Below are 13,878 nucleotides of genomic sequence, written 5' to 3' on the forward strand. Positions count from 1 at the left end.
TAGCAGGTGTGCAGGTGTGCGTCATATGAGAGGCCCCGCCTTACATTTTCCGCCAAAGATTTTGGAAATTGGTCCGTGCGCAAAGCATTGTGGGGATTTTAAGACCGCGGAGGATACACATGTGCAGCCTCGAAATTTCCCGCAACGAAGGATTCAGTCCTCGGTAGAATTCCAAGGATCCTGGACATTGGAACAGTCCTTCGGCGGGACTCGATGACGTAGCATCCTTGAAATAGTGGCTCTGGAGCAGCCTTCCTCGAAATTGAGAAACACCCACTCTCTCATCAATTCGCTCTCTCTCTCTCTCTCTCTCTCTCTGTGTGTTAATTGACTCTCTCTCTCTTTCTCTCTTTCTCTCTTTCTCTCTTTCTCTCTTTCTCTCTTTCTCTCTTTCTCTCTTTCTCTCTCTCTCTCTCTCTCTCTCTCTCTCTCTCTTGCAGACAACGATGAGTGATGTTAGCTGCAGCGCGCCGCCGGCAGCTAACGACGACCTGCCGGCTGTGTGAAGTCTTCCCATGATGCACCTCTCTATGCATGCCGTGTGGCAGCCGTTTCTCCTGCATGACGAGAAGCTCCATCCAACAAGAAGTGCTTTATCAGAAACACTGATAACCAAAGTTTAAGATGATTATAGTCCTCTGTTGTGTTCCACTTCTAAAGATCTCTCAGGTCTCTTTTCCACACGCCGTCCCACCATCTCCTCAGAACCAGTTTAACCTCTTTTTCTTACTCTTTTCACAAAACAAAGAAATCAATAATACCAGAAGATATTTTCCACATTTCTTACGGTTTCACTTCCACGACGAGATGTCTGCGTGGCACGACGAGATGTCTGTGTGTGGCACGACGAGATGTCTGCGTGTGGCACAACGACATGTCTGCGTGTGGCACGACGAGATGTCTGCGTGTGGCACGACGAGATGTCTGCGTGTAGCACGACGACATGTCTGCGTGTGGCACGACGAGATGTCTGCGTGTGGCACGACGAGATGTCTGCGTGTGGCACGACGAGATGTCTGTGTGTGGCACGACGAGATGTCTGCGTGTGGCACGACGAGATGTCTGCGTGTGGCACGACGACATGTCTGCGTGTGGCACGACGAGATGTCTGAGTGTGGCACGACGAGATGTCTGTGTGTGGCACGACGAGATGTCTGTGTGTGGCACGACGAGATGTCTGTGTGTGGCACGACGACATGTCTGCGTGTGGCACGACGAGATGTCTGCGTGTGGCACGACGAGATGTCTGCGTGTAGCACGACGACATGTCTGCGTGTGGCACGACGAGATGTCTGCGTGTGGCACGACGAGATGTCTGCGTGTAGCACGACGACATGTCTGCGTGTAGCACGACGACATGTCTGTGTGTGGCACGACGAGATGTCTGTGTGTGGCACGACGACATGTCTGCGTGTGGCACGACGACATGTCTGCGTGTGGCACGACGAGATGTCTGCGTGTGGCACGACGAGATGTCTGCGTGTGGCACGACGAGATGTCTGCGTGTGGCACGACGAGATGTCTGCGTGTGGCACGACGACATGTCTGCGTGTGGCACGACGACATGTCTGCGTGTGGCACGACGAGATGTCTGCGTGTGGCACGACGACATGTCTGCGTGTGGCACGACGAGATGTCTGCGTGTGGCACGACGACATGTCTGCGTGTGGCACGACGACATGTCTGCGTGTGGCACGACGAGATGTCTGCGTGTGGCACGACGAGATGTCTGCGTGTGGCACGACGACATGTCTGCGTGTGGCACGACGACATGTCTGCGTGTGGCACGACGAGATGTCTGCGTGTGGCACGACGACATGTCTGCGTGTGGCACGACGACATGTCTGCGTGTGGCACGACGAGATGTCTGCGTGTGGCACGACGAGATGTCTGCGTGTGGCACGACGAGATGTCTGCGTGTGGCACGACGAGATGTCTGCGTGTGGCACGACGAGATGTCTGCGTGTGGCACGACGAGATGTCTGCGTGTGGCACGACGACATGTCTGCGTGTGGCACGACGACATGTCTGCGTGTGGCACGACGAGATGTCTGCGTGTGGCACGACGACATGTCTGCGTGTGGCACGACGACATGTCGTCGTGCTACACGCAGACATGTGTGTGTGTAGCACGACGAGATGTCTGCGTGTAGCACGACGACATGTCTGCGTGTAGCACGACGACATGTCTGCGTGTAGTACGACGACATGTCTGCGTGTAGCACGACGAGATGTCTGTGTGTAGCACGACGAGATGTCTGTGTGTAGCACGACGACATGTCCGCGTGGGGCGCGACGACATGTCCGCGTGCGGCGCGATGACATGTCCGCGTGCGGCGCGATGACATGTCTGTGTGTAGCGCGATGACATGTCCGCGTGCGGCGCGATGACATGTCTGTGTGTAGCACAAAGAGATGTCCGCGTGCGACGCGACGACATGTCCGCGTGCGACGCGACGACATGTCTGTGTGTAGCACGAAGAGATGTCTGTGTGTAGCACAAAGATGTCTGTGTGTAGCACGACTGTAATAATAACAAGGATTCCTATATGATTTTAAATTAACTATTGTAAATCTTTATACTAAATAAAGACTTTTTTAAGAACCGGAGCAGTTTTTATTTCCCACCTCACTTCCATGTCAGTGTAAGGTACATTTATAAATGACCTCTTCTATTATTTTCAATGTTTGAACGCTCAATGCATTCTGTTTCTCTGAATTAACAAGATAACGACTAAGGTTTTCATCACGGATGTTTAATAAGAACTGGATAGAGCGTGGGAGGCGGGGTCTCGTTCTTTCCTATAGAGAGGCGAAGTCCCTCCCTTTCCGGGGGACCTCCATGGGACCTTATTTTGGAAAAAGTATGTATTGAAGTCAATGGAGAGAGAAAGATTATCTTGTGCCACGAATTACACATATGATGTTTGTCAATTTAAAAGATAATTTTGCAAGTCAAAAAAATAAAAACGTGTCGTAAAACTGAAGTAACACATTTTTTCGTGTGAACCGCTCAATGAACTACATCTCCCGTCTCGCACCACACACCAAGACGGCCGTCACGTTGGCACATTTCACTTCTTTCTTTCAGAATGAGGCGGAAAGTATTAAAAGAGGTGAAAATCACAATCTGGGCATGTTGAGAGCTGTACATACACACAAGGGGAGTGAGTCGGTTCCTAAGAGCCAGCATGCAGGACCGGCTTTACAAGGTTTCGTTGAGTAACACGAGTGTAATGTGTAACGTTAATGACGTCACTTACGCGACTCTGGGATTTGTAGTCTTTCTAGTTGCGTATTTTTCATAGTCTTATATTTCAACAGTTTTACGACAAACTGACTTTTTTGACATGGAAATGAGGACAAAATGGCCCAACTTTTGAGAGAGCGAAACGTCACAGATTACCCATCATGCCTAGCTGTCAGAGCAGAAGAACCCGTATGTGCGCTCATAGAGCATGCGCAGGTGAGTCGCCCCTTAAGCCCCGCCCCCGAGCTCCCACTCAGATGTGTGTTCATAATGCAGAGGAAAATAACTCTCAGAATAACGTTATTAGCACATTTTACAATTTGAGGACCGAATGTTTTTAATAAGGGCGATACAAATGTTCATACTGGGTAGTTTAAAAAAAATTATCCACCGATTTACAGACGACTCTTTCCCATGTTAGTCAATGGGAAAGAGTCTTTCTGGGCCCAGTGACGTCACGGACTGATACGGGAGTTGCAGTACCGCCGTTTGGACACAACGAATATTTTCATCATAGTCCGGCGCACTTCCTGGGGGCTTGGTTTTCATGCAAACATATAAATATATCTGAAAAGAAGCTCTTAATTACGATAAGAATTCCTCCAAGCAAGCTGTTCAATCTGCTTCAGTTTCTTCCCTTTTTAATGAATACTTTTCTCCTAATTCTGCATAAATAATCTGGTTAATTTAGAGAAACAGGGCATATGTGAAGTCTTGAAGGAAACACAGATGCTTGTCCCCTCAGTGTCAGTCGTTGGGTCGGTGGTGAGTTCACTGGCCTGTCTGTGAGCTCAGGATGGATCTGGAGACCCTGTGGAGAATTGAAGAAAGAGCCTGCAGTCTTTTCACGGACGGCAAGAGAGTCTGAGTATTACCCAGAAAATGACTTCAGCATCCTCTGCTATCCTCTGCTGTCCTCTGCTATCCTCTACTATCCTCTAAACTCCTCTAACCTCCTCTGCTATCCTCTGCTATCCTCTGCTATCCTCTGCTATCCTCTAACCTCCTCTGCTATCCTCTGCTATCCTCTGCTATCCTCTGCTATCCTCTAAACTCCTCTAACCTCCTCTGCTATCCTCTGCTGTCCTCTGCTATCCTCTGCTATCCTCTGCTATCCTCTAAACTCCTCTGCTATCCTCTGCTATCCTCTACTATCCTCTGCTATCCTCTGCTATCCTCTACTATCCTCTAAACTCCTCTAAACTCCTCTGCTATCCTCTGCTGTCCTCTGCTATCCTCTAAACTCCTCTGCTATCCTCTGCTGTCCTCTGCTATCCTCTGCTATCCTCTGCTATCCTCTAAACTCCTCTGCTATCCTCTGCTATCCTCTACTATCCTCTGCTATCCTCTGCTATCCTCTAAACTCCTCTACTATCCTCTGCTATCCTCTACTATCCTCTAAACTCCTCTACTATCCTCTGCTATCCTCTGCTATCCTCTAAACTCCTCTACTATCCTCTGCTATCCTCTACTATCCTCTAAACTCCTCTAAACTCCTCTAAACTCCTCTGCTATCCTCTGCTGTCCTCTGCTGTCCTCTGCTATCCTCTGCTATCCTCTGCTATCCTCTGCTATCCTCTAAACTCCTCTGCTATCCTCTGCTATCCTCTGCTATCCTCTAAACTCCTCTGCTATCCTCTGCTATCCTCTACTATCCTCTACTATCCTCTGCTATCCTCTGCTGTCCTCTGCTGTCCTCTGCTGTCCTCTGCTATCCTCTGCTATCCTCTGCTATCCTCTAAACTCCTCTGCTATCCTCTGCTATCCTCTACTATCCTCTGCTATCCTCTGCTATCCTCTAAACTCCTCTGCTGTCCTCTGCTATCCTCTGCTATCCTCTGCTATCCTCTACTATCCTCTAAACTCCTCTGCTGTCCTCTGCTGTCCTCTGCTATCCTCTGCTATCCTCTGCTATCCTCTAAACTCCTCTGCTATCCTCTGCTGTCCTCTGCTATCCTCTGCTATCCTCTACTATCCTCTGCTATCCTCTAAACTCCTCTAAACTCCTCTGCTATCCTCTGCTGTCCTCTGCTATCCTCTAAACTCATCTAAACTCCTCTGCTATCCTCTGCTGTCCTCTGCTGTCCTCTGCTATCCTCTGCTATCCTCTGCTATCCTCTAAACTCCTCTGCTATCCTCTGCTATCCTCTACTATCCTCTGCTATCCTCTGCTATCCTCTAAACTCCTCTACTATCCTCTGCTATCCTCTACTATCCTCTAAACTCCTCTACTATCCTCTACTATCCTCTGCTATCCTCTGCTATCCTCTAAACTCCTCTACTATCCTCTGCTATCCTCTGCTATCCTCTGCTATCCTCTAAACTCCTCTGCTGTCCTCTGCTATCCTCTGCTATCCTCTACTATCCTCTGCTATCCTCTGCTATCCTCTGCTGTCCTCTGCTATCCTCTGCTATCCTCTACTATCCTCTGCTATCCTCTGCTATCCTCTAAACTCCTCTGCTATCCTCTGCTATCCTCTGCTATCCTCTGCTATCCTCTACTATCCTCTGCTATCCTCTGCTATCCTCTAAACTCCTCTAGTGTGTGTGTGTGTGGTCTTTTTTTAAATCTGGATTATTAACCATCACGGCCTAAAAAGTGTGTGTGATTATATAAAATAATATATAACAATAATACCACAGGTGGACTTCAATACACTACTTAATTAAATGTCCTTTACTCTCCACCTCTTCATATGACTATAGAGTAACACATGGTGGGGGTCAGTAATAAAGCATGGGGGGGGGGGGTTATAGTGACCCTCCTCATAAATCTCTCTTTATGACCTCCATCTCTCTATGAAGGTCACAGGAGGTCAGAGGTCAAATCCTGATGTGTTCCAGTCATTTAAAGGGGCCCTATTCCTGTGGGGTGTTTCAACCCTCGCGCTCCTATTGGCTAGCGCTCCAACACATTGTACGTGTACGCTAAGGGGCGGGACATCTCTAAGCAGGTTGACCAATCACAACAGAACCGGCCAGCGAACCAATCAGAGCCACAGACCCCAAGTGTCGGGGAGTAATAAATACAAATTCAAATAAATAAAATATTACTTATTTAGTTATTGAGAAAAATATGTATTGAATAAATAACTAAATCAAATCAAATCAAGTTTTATTTATAAAGCAGATTTAAAAGCGATTTTTGGTCGAGCCAAAGTGCTGTACATGTAATAAAAACACATTACTACAATCACAATAAAAGACAATAAATTACAACAGATATATATATAAAAAAAAAACACAGGGAAAAGTCAGGAGTCGTGCTCCGCTCTAACTAGAAGGCCAGAGAGAAGAAGTGTGTTTCTGATCTAATAACTGATCTAAATGTTGCTGAAAACAAACAGGTTATTTATATTTTCTCTTTCTATCTTACATTTTCTTTGATCTAATTAACACATATTTTCCTTTTTTAGAAAAGTAATCAAATGTATTTAATTCATCGAGGAATCAAATGGTTGCATTCGCAAACTTATTAGATTTCATATGGCTAATGCTAAAGATATTATTATTTTGTATTATTATTTATTTTAATTTATTTCAATTGTTGTTGGAAGCAGACGAGCCTGTATTCACGGCCCAATCCTCTTTATTCAGATACGATATAATAATAATAATGGGTTCCATTTATAAAGCACTTCATATTTGATTTCAAATCCCGAAGTGCTACAAGCAGTGAGCATGAACAGTATAAATAAACATTACACAACACTGTAGAATTAATAAAAAGCAATACAAAAAAACCAATAGAAATAAAATAAAAGGGTGGTAAGAAGGTCTAGGCAAAGGCTCTTTTGAAGAGATGGGTTTTGAAGCCTTTTTTAAAAGCCTCCACTGTCTGTGGTGCTCTCATGTGGTCGGGGAGAGCAATATAATGCAAATATAATAATATATAAGGGGAGGCGTGTGGCGCAGTGGGCTAGTGTGTTGGTGTTGGTGTTGGGATCAGGGGAGCTCAGGTTCAAACCCCACTGCAGTCAGCATGTCGTTGTGTCCCTGAGACACTTCACCCCAAAGTGCTCCTGTGGGGATTGCCCTCAGTATTGAGTATGTAAGTCGCTTTGGATAAAAGCGTCTAACAAGTGACATGTAATGTAAAAACCTGTTATTAGTTGTATCCCCTCATCAACTGTTTATCTTCTCACGCTAAATAAAAACTTCCATATGCTCTATGTATATACTCGCATTTTAGACTCTGTTACTAACTGTATATCTGTAGACTTGGTATGTCTTAAATGTCCGGTTAGGATGTATTAGAACGAAATCTAAAATGTAAATTGTAAATAAGCCATCTGTATGTCAAATATGTCTTATATGTCTTAAATGATATGATGAATTGGAAATGGGGGACCCTGATGTAAACAAGACGAAAGTCTTTCTCTGGTCTGCATCCCCTTAACAATTGTATGTTTTGAGCTGTACTGTACTGTACCCAATATACAAGCTGTTAATAAACTTTTCAATCAATCAATCAATCACGCCCGTTCCTCTGCGCTACATGCTGCCTTCAGGGGCGCCTCGGAAATTCCTCGGACACACACACACGCACACACCACACACACACACACACACACACACACACACACACACAAACTTCCATATGTTTCACGCCCGTTCCTCTGCACTACATGCTGCCTTCAGGAGCGCCTCGGAAATCCCTGCTTCCCACTGAGGCAGCCCAACGAAGTACAGTGTGGCTTTTAAAACACAATATTAAAAGGAAGACATTATATATAAGTATTAGTAAAAACAGAAATGAGTCGGTTATTATGTAGCTCATTTATAATACTTACTTTGTTTCTTTAGTTTGTTTGTGCGTTTTGTTTACCTCTTTCAAATGTAACCCAAGTCTGTAAACTGTATGTAAAATAATCTGTCTGATAATCATATGTGGAATGGTCCAAGTATTAAGCGTGACACAGAAATAAAGAAAAACAAGTCAATTCATGAATAAAGACATTACAATTTTTCATTTCATTGAATTTATTTATAGATTTTCTCATAAATATATTTTTTAAGTTCTTACTTTAATTTAGTTTTCAGCTGCAGACAGAACATCATGAGCGTCCACACAACGCATCAAACCACGTGTCAGGTTAGATCAGGACCTCATAAGGCCTTTAAGTGTGTTGGGTAAACTGCTGCTGAGCCTTCTTCCTTTCTTTTGAACAATGAAACATTATCTACTCATTTAGAAACTCTTTTCTCTCTCCTGGTTATTTGTACATGTTGTTACTTTCCTCTGTCCCCCTAGTTTTGGAGGGAACGTGACAATATCTTTGAAATGTTTTAAAAACCTTATTAGTACTAAAGTCACATGACCCAACCAGTGATAAGAGCAAGCAGCGTGTTGCACAACGTCTGCAGCCTCATGTCAGCCTGAACATCAGAGACTCTCACACGTTCAGTTACAAACACTATTTACATGTATTAGAGGATATACAGGTTACTGCTGTATTCACCTATACATTAATGTGTGTGTGTGTGTGTGTGTGTGTGTGTGTGTGTGTGCGCGTGCGTGCGTGCGTGCGTGCGTGCGTGCGTGCGTGCGTGCGTGCGTGTAATTAAAAATACTCATTATGCATTATGACGCGTTTCTTCTGCTCTTCTTCGTGTTAAAGTTGAATCTGATCTGACTCTGACAGCCTGGTGTCATGGAAACAGGAAACCAACAGTTTCTGTAATCTGGAAACCATCAGCATCTTCGTCATCAGTTCTTCAGAAAAGCAGCTCAGAGAAGTTAAAGACAGTATTATATATACTTTAATATCATCTGTAATGGACCCGTTCAACACATGCAGAGAGACTCAGAATGTCCTCAGAATGTCCTCAAAATGTCCTCTAACTCTTTCTCCTTCTATAGAACTGAACCACTGAGCACACTGAAGACCTGGCCGACAGATGACCCTGATCATGTGACAGATGACCCTGATCATGTGACAGATGACCCTGATCATGTGACAGATGACCCTGATCATGTGACAGAGACTCTCTGTAGAGGCCTTCAAACCCCGGGGAGATTTGTCCAAAACAAGGTCCATTTCCCTGAGACTTCAGCTCTAATAAAGGCAACATCACATTGAGTCTATATTAATAATAATATATAATCAAGACGGCAAACAGACTAGATCCTCTCCTCCCTTTCACAATGAAAGCCCTGTGCGTATTGTAGGAGCCATTGATGTTTGTTGTTGGCATGTCAGTAGTTTAGATTCATGATGAAGTGTTGAAGGTGACGGGGTTAGCTGCACAGGGTGTGCTGAAAGGGTTACGAGTGGAAAGGCACACGTTGATGATAACAATAATCTGCAGTTTGCATAACAGGTCTCCCACCTGGACCAGAGGAGCACATGTGAGAAGAAGAATAAAGCTTTATTGATACAGCACTTTGCAGACAGCACATGCAGCTCAACGTGCTTTACAACATCACAAGTTAGAAAGAAACAACAAGACATCCCTCAGATCAGAAGAGCTTTACAGAAACATGCAGCACCATGTAACATGTAACATGCAGCACCATGTAACATGTAACATGCAGCACCATGTAACATGTAACATGCAGCAACATGTAACATGTAACATGCAGGAACATGTAACATGCAGTAACATGTAACACCACGTTGCCCGCCTCGCCTGCTCCCTGACCCTCTGCCCGGCCCTGACTCACCTTCTGCCCGCTGTCCTCTGGTTCGTTTGCCTGCACATCATCCGGCTGTTCCTGTTCTGCTGGTATCCCTCTGCTCTGGTATTATTACCAATAAAGTACATTACCAATACTCCTTGGTTTCTCGAGGGCTGCATTTGGGTCCTTCATAAGATTGTGACAATTGGGCTCAACAGCGCCCTCTGTGATTGGATCCTGAACTTCCTGACGGGCAGATACCAGGCAGTGCGGGTGGGAAACATCACATCCTCCACCCTGACCCTCAGAACCGGAGAACCTCAGGGCTGCGTACTCAGCCCATGGATGTTTCATAAGAACTGGATACAGCGTCAGAGGCCTCGTTCATTCCTATGAGAGCTGCTCATTGGCTCATGAGGACAAAATGGCCAGACATTCTCCAGAGCAAAACGTCACAGATGACCCATCATGCCTTGCTGTCAGAGCAGAAGTACCTGTATGTAGCTCATAGAGTTGAGTTTCCCTTAAGCCCCGCCCCCCCGAGCTCCCACTCTCGGCTCAGTGGAATGAATGGAGAGAGAAAATAAATCTGGATTCAGCTTTTAGTGCATTTTACAACTCTCAGGACCTAATGATTCTAATAAGGGCTATAACATAGTTCACTGGGTAGTTTATTTAATCATCCGCTGATTTGCAGACGTCTCTTTCCCCATGTTAGTCAATGGGAGAAAGTCTTTCTGGACCCAGTGACGTCACGGACTGATACGGAAGTTGTAGTTGTAGTAAAAGACACTTTACAGAGTAAAACAACACAATTAAAATATATAAAACACAACATTAATTACAGATGTATTCATGTATCTGTAACAGGGACAGTGCGCATTGATCAACATTTCTGTAAATGTGCCAGAGGCTATTTTTGATCTGTAGTCCCTGGACAGATTTTGTAAGTCAACCTAAAACAAATTTAATTCAAACAAGTAAATACAATCAAATAAAAACTTGCAACATACAATACTGGAATACTTAATATAAAGAAAATGTTCAAAACTGCTTCGAGGGAGATTCCTCCTCTTTTGCCTCTCCTCCTTGCTGCAGGCTAAGCACCGGATGTTGATGTGGTTTGACATGCAGCTCCGAGATAGAGATCAGCACCCCCGCCTTTACATACTCTCACTACTCTCTGGACCTGAGACAGTGACAGTACGTAATGGAGAGACAGAGCTTTACCTCTGAGAATGCTTCATCCCAGTCAATGAAAGAGATCCTGATTGGAATCATTTTCACTATTTTTGTATTTAGTTTTGATTACCCCAAAGTCGTTAAAGAATGGGGGATTTGTGACTTTGATCTTAGCTTAGCCCCATTGTACTTATTAGAAACTGGCTAAATGGCCTTATCAATCGGCCAACGCTGAGTTGTTTATTGATTTATCCATTTTTAGCAGAAAGGAGAGTTCAGTTGTGTTATTAGTTTCTTCCTATCAGGGAGCAGTTCAATAAGTAGAATCATGTTAGAAGGTTTTTAACTGCTAAAAGTCATTAGAATAGGTTTGCTCACTTTGGAGATTTTGACCAACTCCTTTTGTATCTGGTGTTTATCCAACTCCTGGTTGGTAGTAATGAATTTAAAAACCGAGTAGATGTAAAAATATTTTTAAGAAAATTACTGATATTTACTATTGAAATGTTTCAGTCCCTTTATAGACGTTCTGTTGAGTGGTGGTTAATAATAGTCACTCATATCAGAGAGAAGAGTTAACTGATAATGTGTTGCCAGCATCTAAGAGAGGTCTCTCACTTAGACTCTGCAGTAATGAGAGAGAACCACCTCGCTGGTATGTTACAGAACATTTAGAAAATTATTTTGACATTAGTCCTAGGGAGCTGGAGGAAGGGTCTACCTCTCCTCCTCCGGCTAAGAAGTCTAGGACTGCTGTGCCTCCAAACTGATCTTTTGCAGCAGCTGACCAGACGGGCCACAGATGAGAGAAGGCTCCAGAACTGCTGAGGACCTGACCTGCTGACATTGTGCCTTTAAGAGTACAGAGAGTATCTTCATTTATTTTAAACATCATTTTACGTATACATTTAAAGAAAAAAGAAAAATGCTAATGCTGTTAAGCCACTAGGCTTTGTGTTGTTTAAACCCACTTTGATACTCAGTGGTGCATACCCAGCTAGCGGGGAACGTTCTCACAACTTTGGCTAACGTTACCTAGAGGTTCTAATAAGGTTTTAAAGAAACGTTTTAATCTGATGTTCAAAGAACCTTTTTCGGATGTTTATTTTTTCAAATAATGTTCCTATAAGTTTTAAGGTTAACTAAGACATAACGTTTTAACTGCAACATTCAGAGGATGTTTTGAGGATGTTATTGAGGCCTGAGATGACAGAAAGTTTTTTTATAAAACGTTAATGTGATATGTTAACAAAGGTGGAACGTTTTGCCTGCAACATTCTAAGGATGTGTTTTGGACGTTGTTGGGGTAACACATTAAATATGTTCTTTATAAAACGTTCCCTCAATGTTACATGATAACCAAAGAAGAACATTTTGAAAGCAACATTTGGATAATGTTTTCAGGAGGTTATTTTTTTTTATAAAACGTTTCTGTGATGCGAAATATTAACCCGGTCATGGTCAACGTCAGATTTATTCGTAGTGCGCGTTAAAAAACAAACTTGTTGCATTTGTTTGAAAAGGATGTTTAAAAAAAATCTGATGTCACCACATTTTCCTTTTAGAAAAAGCATGTAATTCATGATATTGCATGTTTGCGTAGGCATGTCTGAGTTCCCTGCTAGACATTGGTGGTTCTAAAAACATTCTGAGAATGTTACCATTCATTGTTCTAGGAATGGTTTCATCGAGAAGTTTTATTTTGGTTCCTAGAATGTACTTCTGAAAGGTAGGATAACATTCTCTAAAAACATTCTTAAATGTTTGGTGATAACATTGTTCGAACATTATACCCCAAGTGTTTTTGTTGTTTTTGCACATATCTCTATTCTCATATGGATCGAATAACACTTAGAAAACCAAAGACAGACATAGAAGAACGGACCGACTATCACTGCCCGTCCCTTAAACCCCTGTTAGTGTTTGTATGTGTTTGTTTCTACTGTGTCTCTCTCTCCCCACACCTGCCTGCTGGTCTGCTCTACACGGCTGGGAGCAATCTCCAATCAACCACACCTGCAACCTGCTCATCAGCCACACTATGAAAGCCTGCAGCCTGCTCTCATTCCCTGCCGGATTGTTGCCGTGAACGGATTGTTGCGTGAACGGTTTGTTGCGTGCCGCTCTAGCTTTCTGCCAGCATATTCTTTGACAACTTTGCCTGCTTTTGCCTCACACTCATTTTTGTGTCTCTCCCAGGAGGAATCCAAGGCCTTCCACACTCCCAAGACCAGCCAGGCCTCTCCACCCTGGAACAACTGTTTCCCACTGCTGCCATAACCAACCTCCACTCCCAGCTCCCCTTTTCTAATAAACAAATGTTACTTTCACCAGCTGGTTCCGAGTCATCCTTTTACATGTGTTAATAGTCACATTCCAATAGTTACAGTGGTCAGTCCAGTTACCCAGGAATTTTGAGTTGAACAATTACAGGAATATTATGTCTTTATGTTCTAATAATGTAAAAAGATTTTTGTAAATTGTTACCACAGAACATTTGCATAATGTTTTAAACATAAAGCATGTTATCCTTCTCTAAAATAATAACATTCTGGCAACATAAAAAAATCTAACTTGCAGCTGAAAACGTTTTAAGAACAGTAGAGCATAATGTTCTAACAATGTTATCAAAAACATTTTAAGAATGTTTTTAGAGACCGTTATCCTACCTTTCAGAAGAACATTCTGGGAACCAAAATAAAAGCTTCTGCTGAAAACGTTTTAAGAATAGTAGGGCATAATGTTCTAACAATGTTATCAAAAACATTTTAGGAAGGTTATCACCAAACATTTTAAGAATGTTTTTAGAGAACGTTATCCTACC

General features: G+C 43.6%; 1 protein-coding gene across 1 annotated transcript; it reads right to left on the minus strand.

Moving 5' to 3' along the window:
* Positions 1 to 449: 449 nt before the first annotated feature.
* On the minus strand, positions 450 to 2,331 carry LOC117498810. Its single transcript, XM_034150955.1, has 2 exons — positions 854 to 2,331; positions 450 to 809 (listed from the first exon to the last, which is right to left on the minus strand). The coding sequence occupies exons 1-2, from the start codon at positions 2,093 to 2,095 to the stop codon at positions 792 to 794; spliced, it is 1,260 nt and encodes a 419-aa protein (XP_034006846.1). The 5' UTR covers positions 2,096 to 2,331; the 3' UTR covers positions 450 to 791.
* Positions 2,332 to 13,878: the final 11,547 nt, after the last annotated feature.

The sequence above is a fragment of the Trematomus bernacchii genome, unplaced genomic scaffold (assembly GCF_902827165.1).
Source record: "Trematomus bernacchii unplaced genomic scaffold, fTreBer1.1, whole genome shotgun sequence".
In the NCBI taxonomy this organism is placed as follows: domain Eukaryota; kingdom Metazoa; phylum Chordata; class Actinopteri; order Perciformes; family Nototheniidae; genus Trematomus; species Trematomus bernacchii.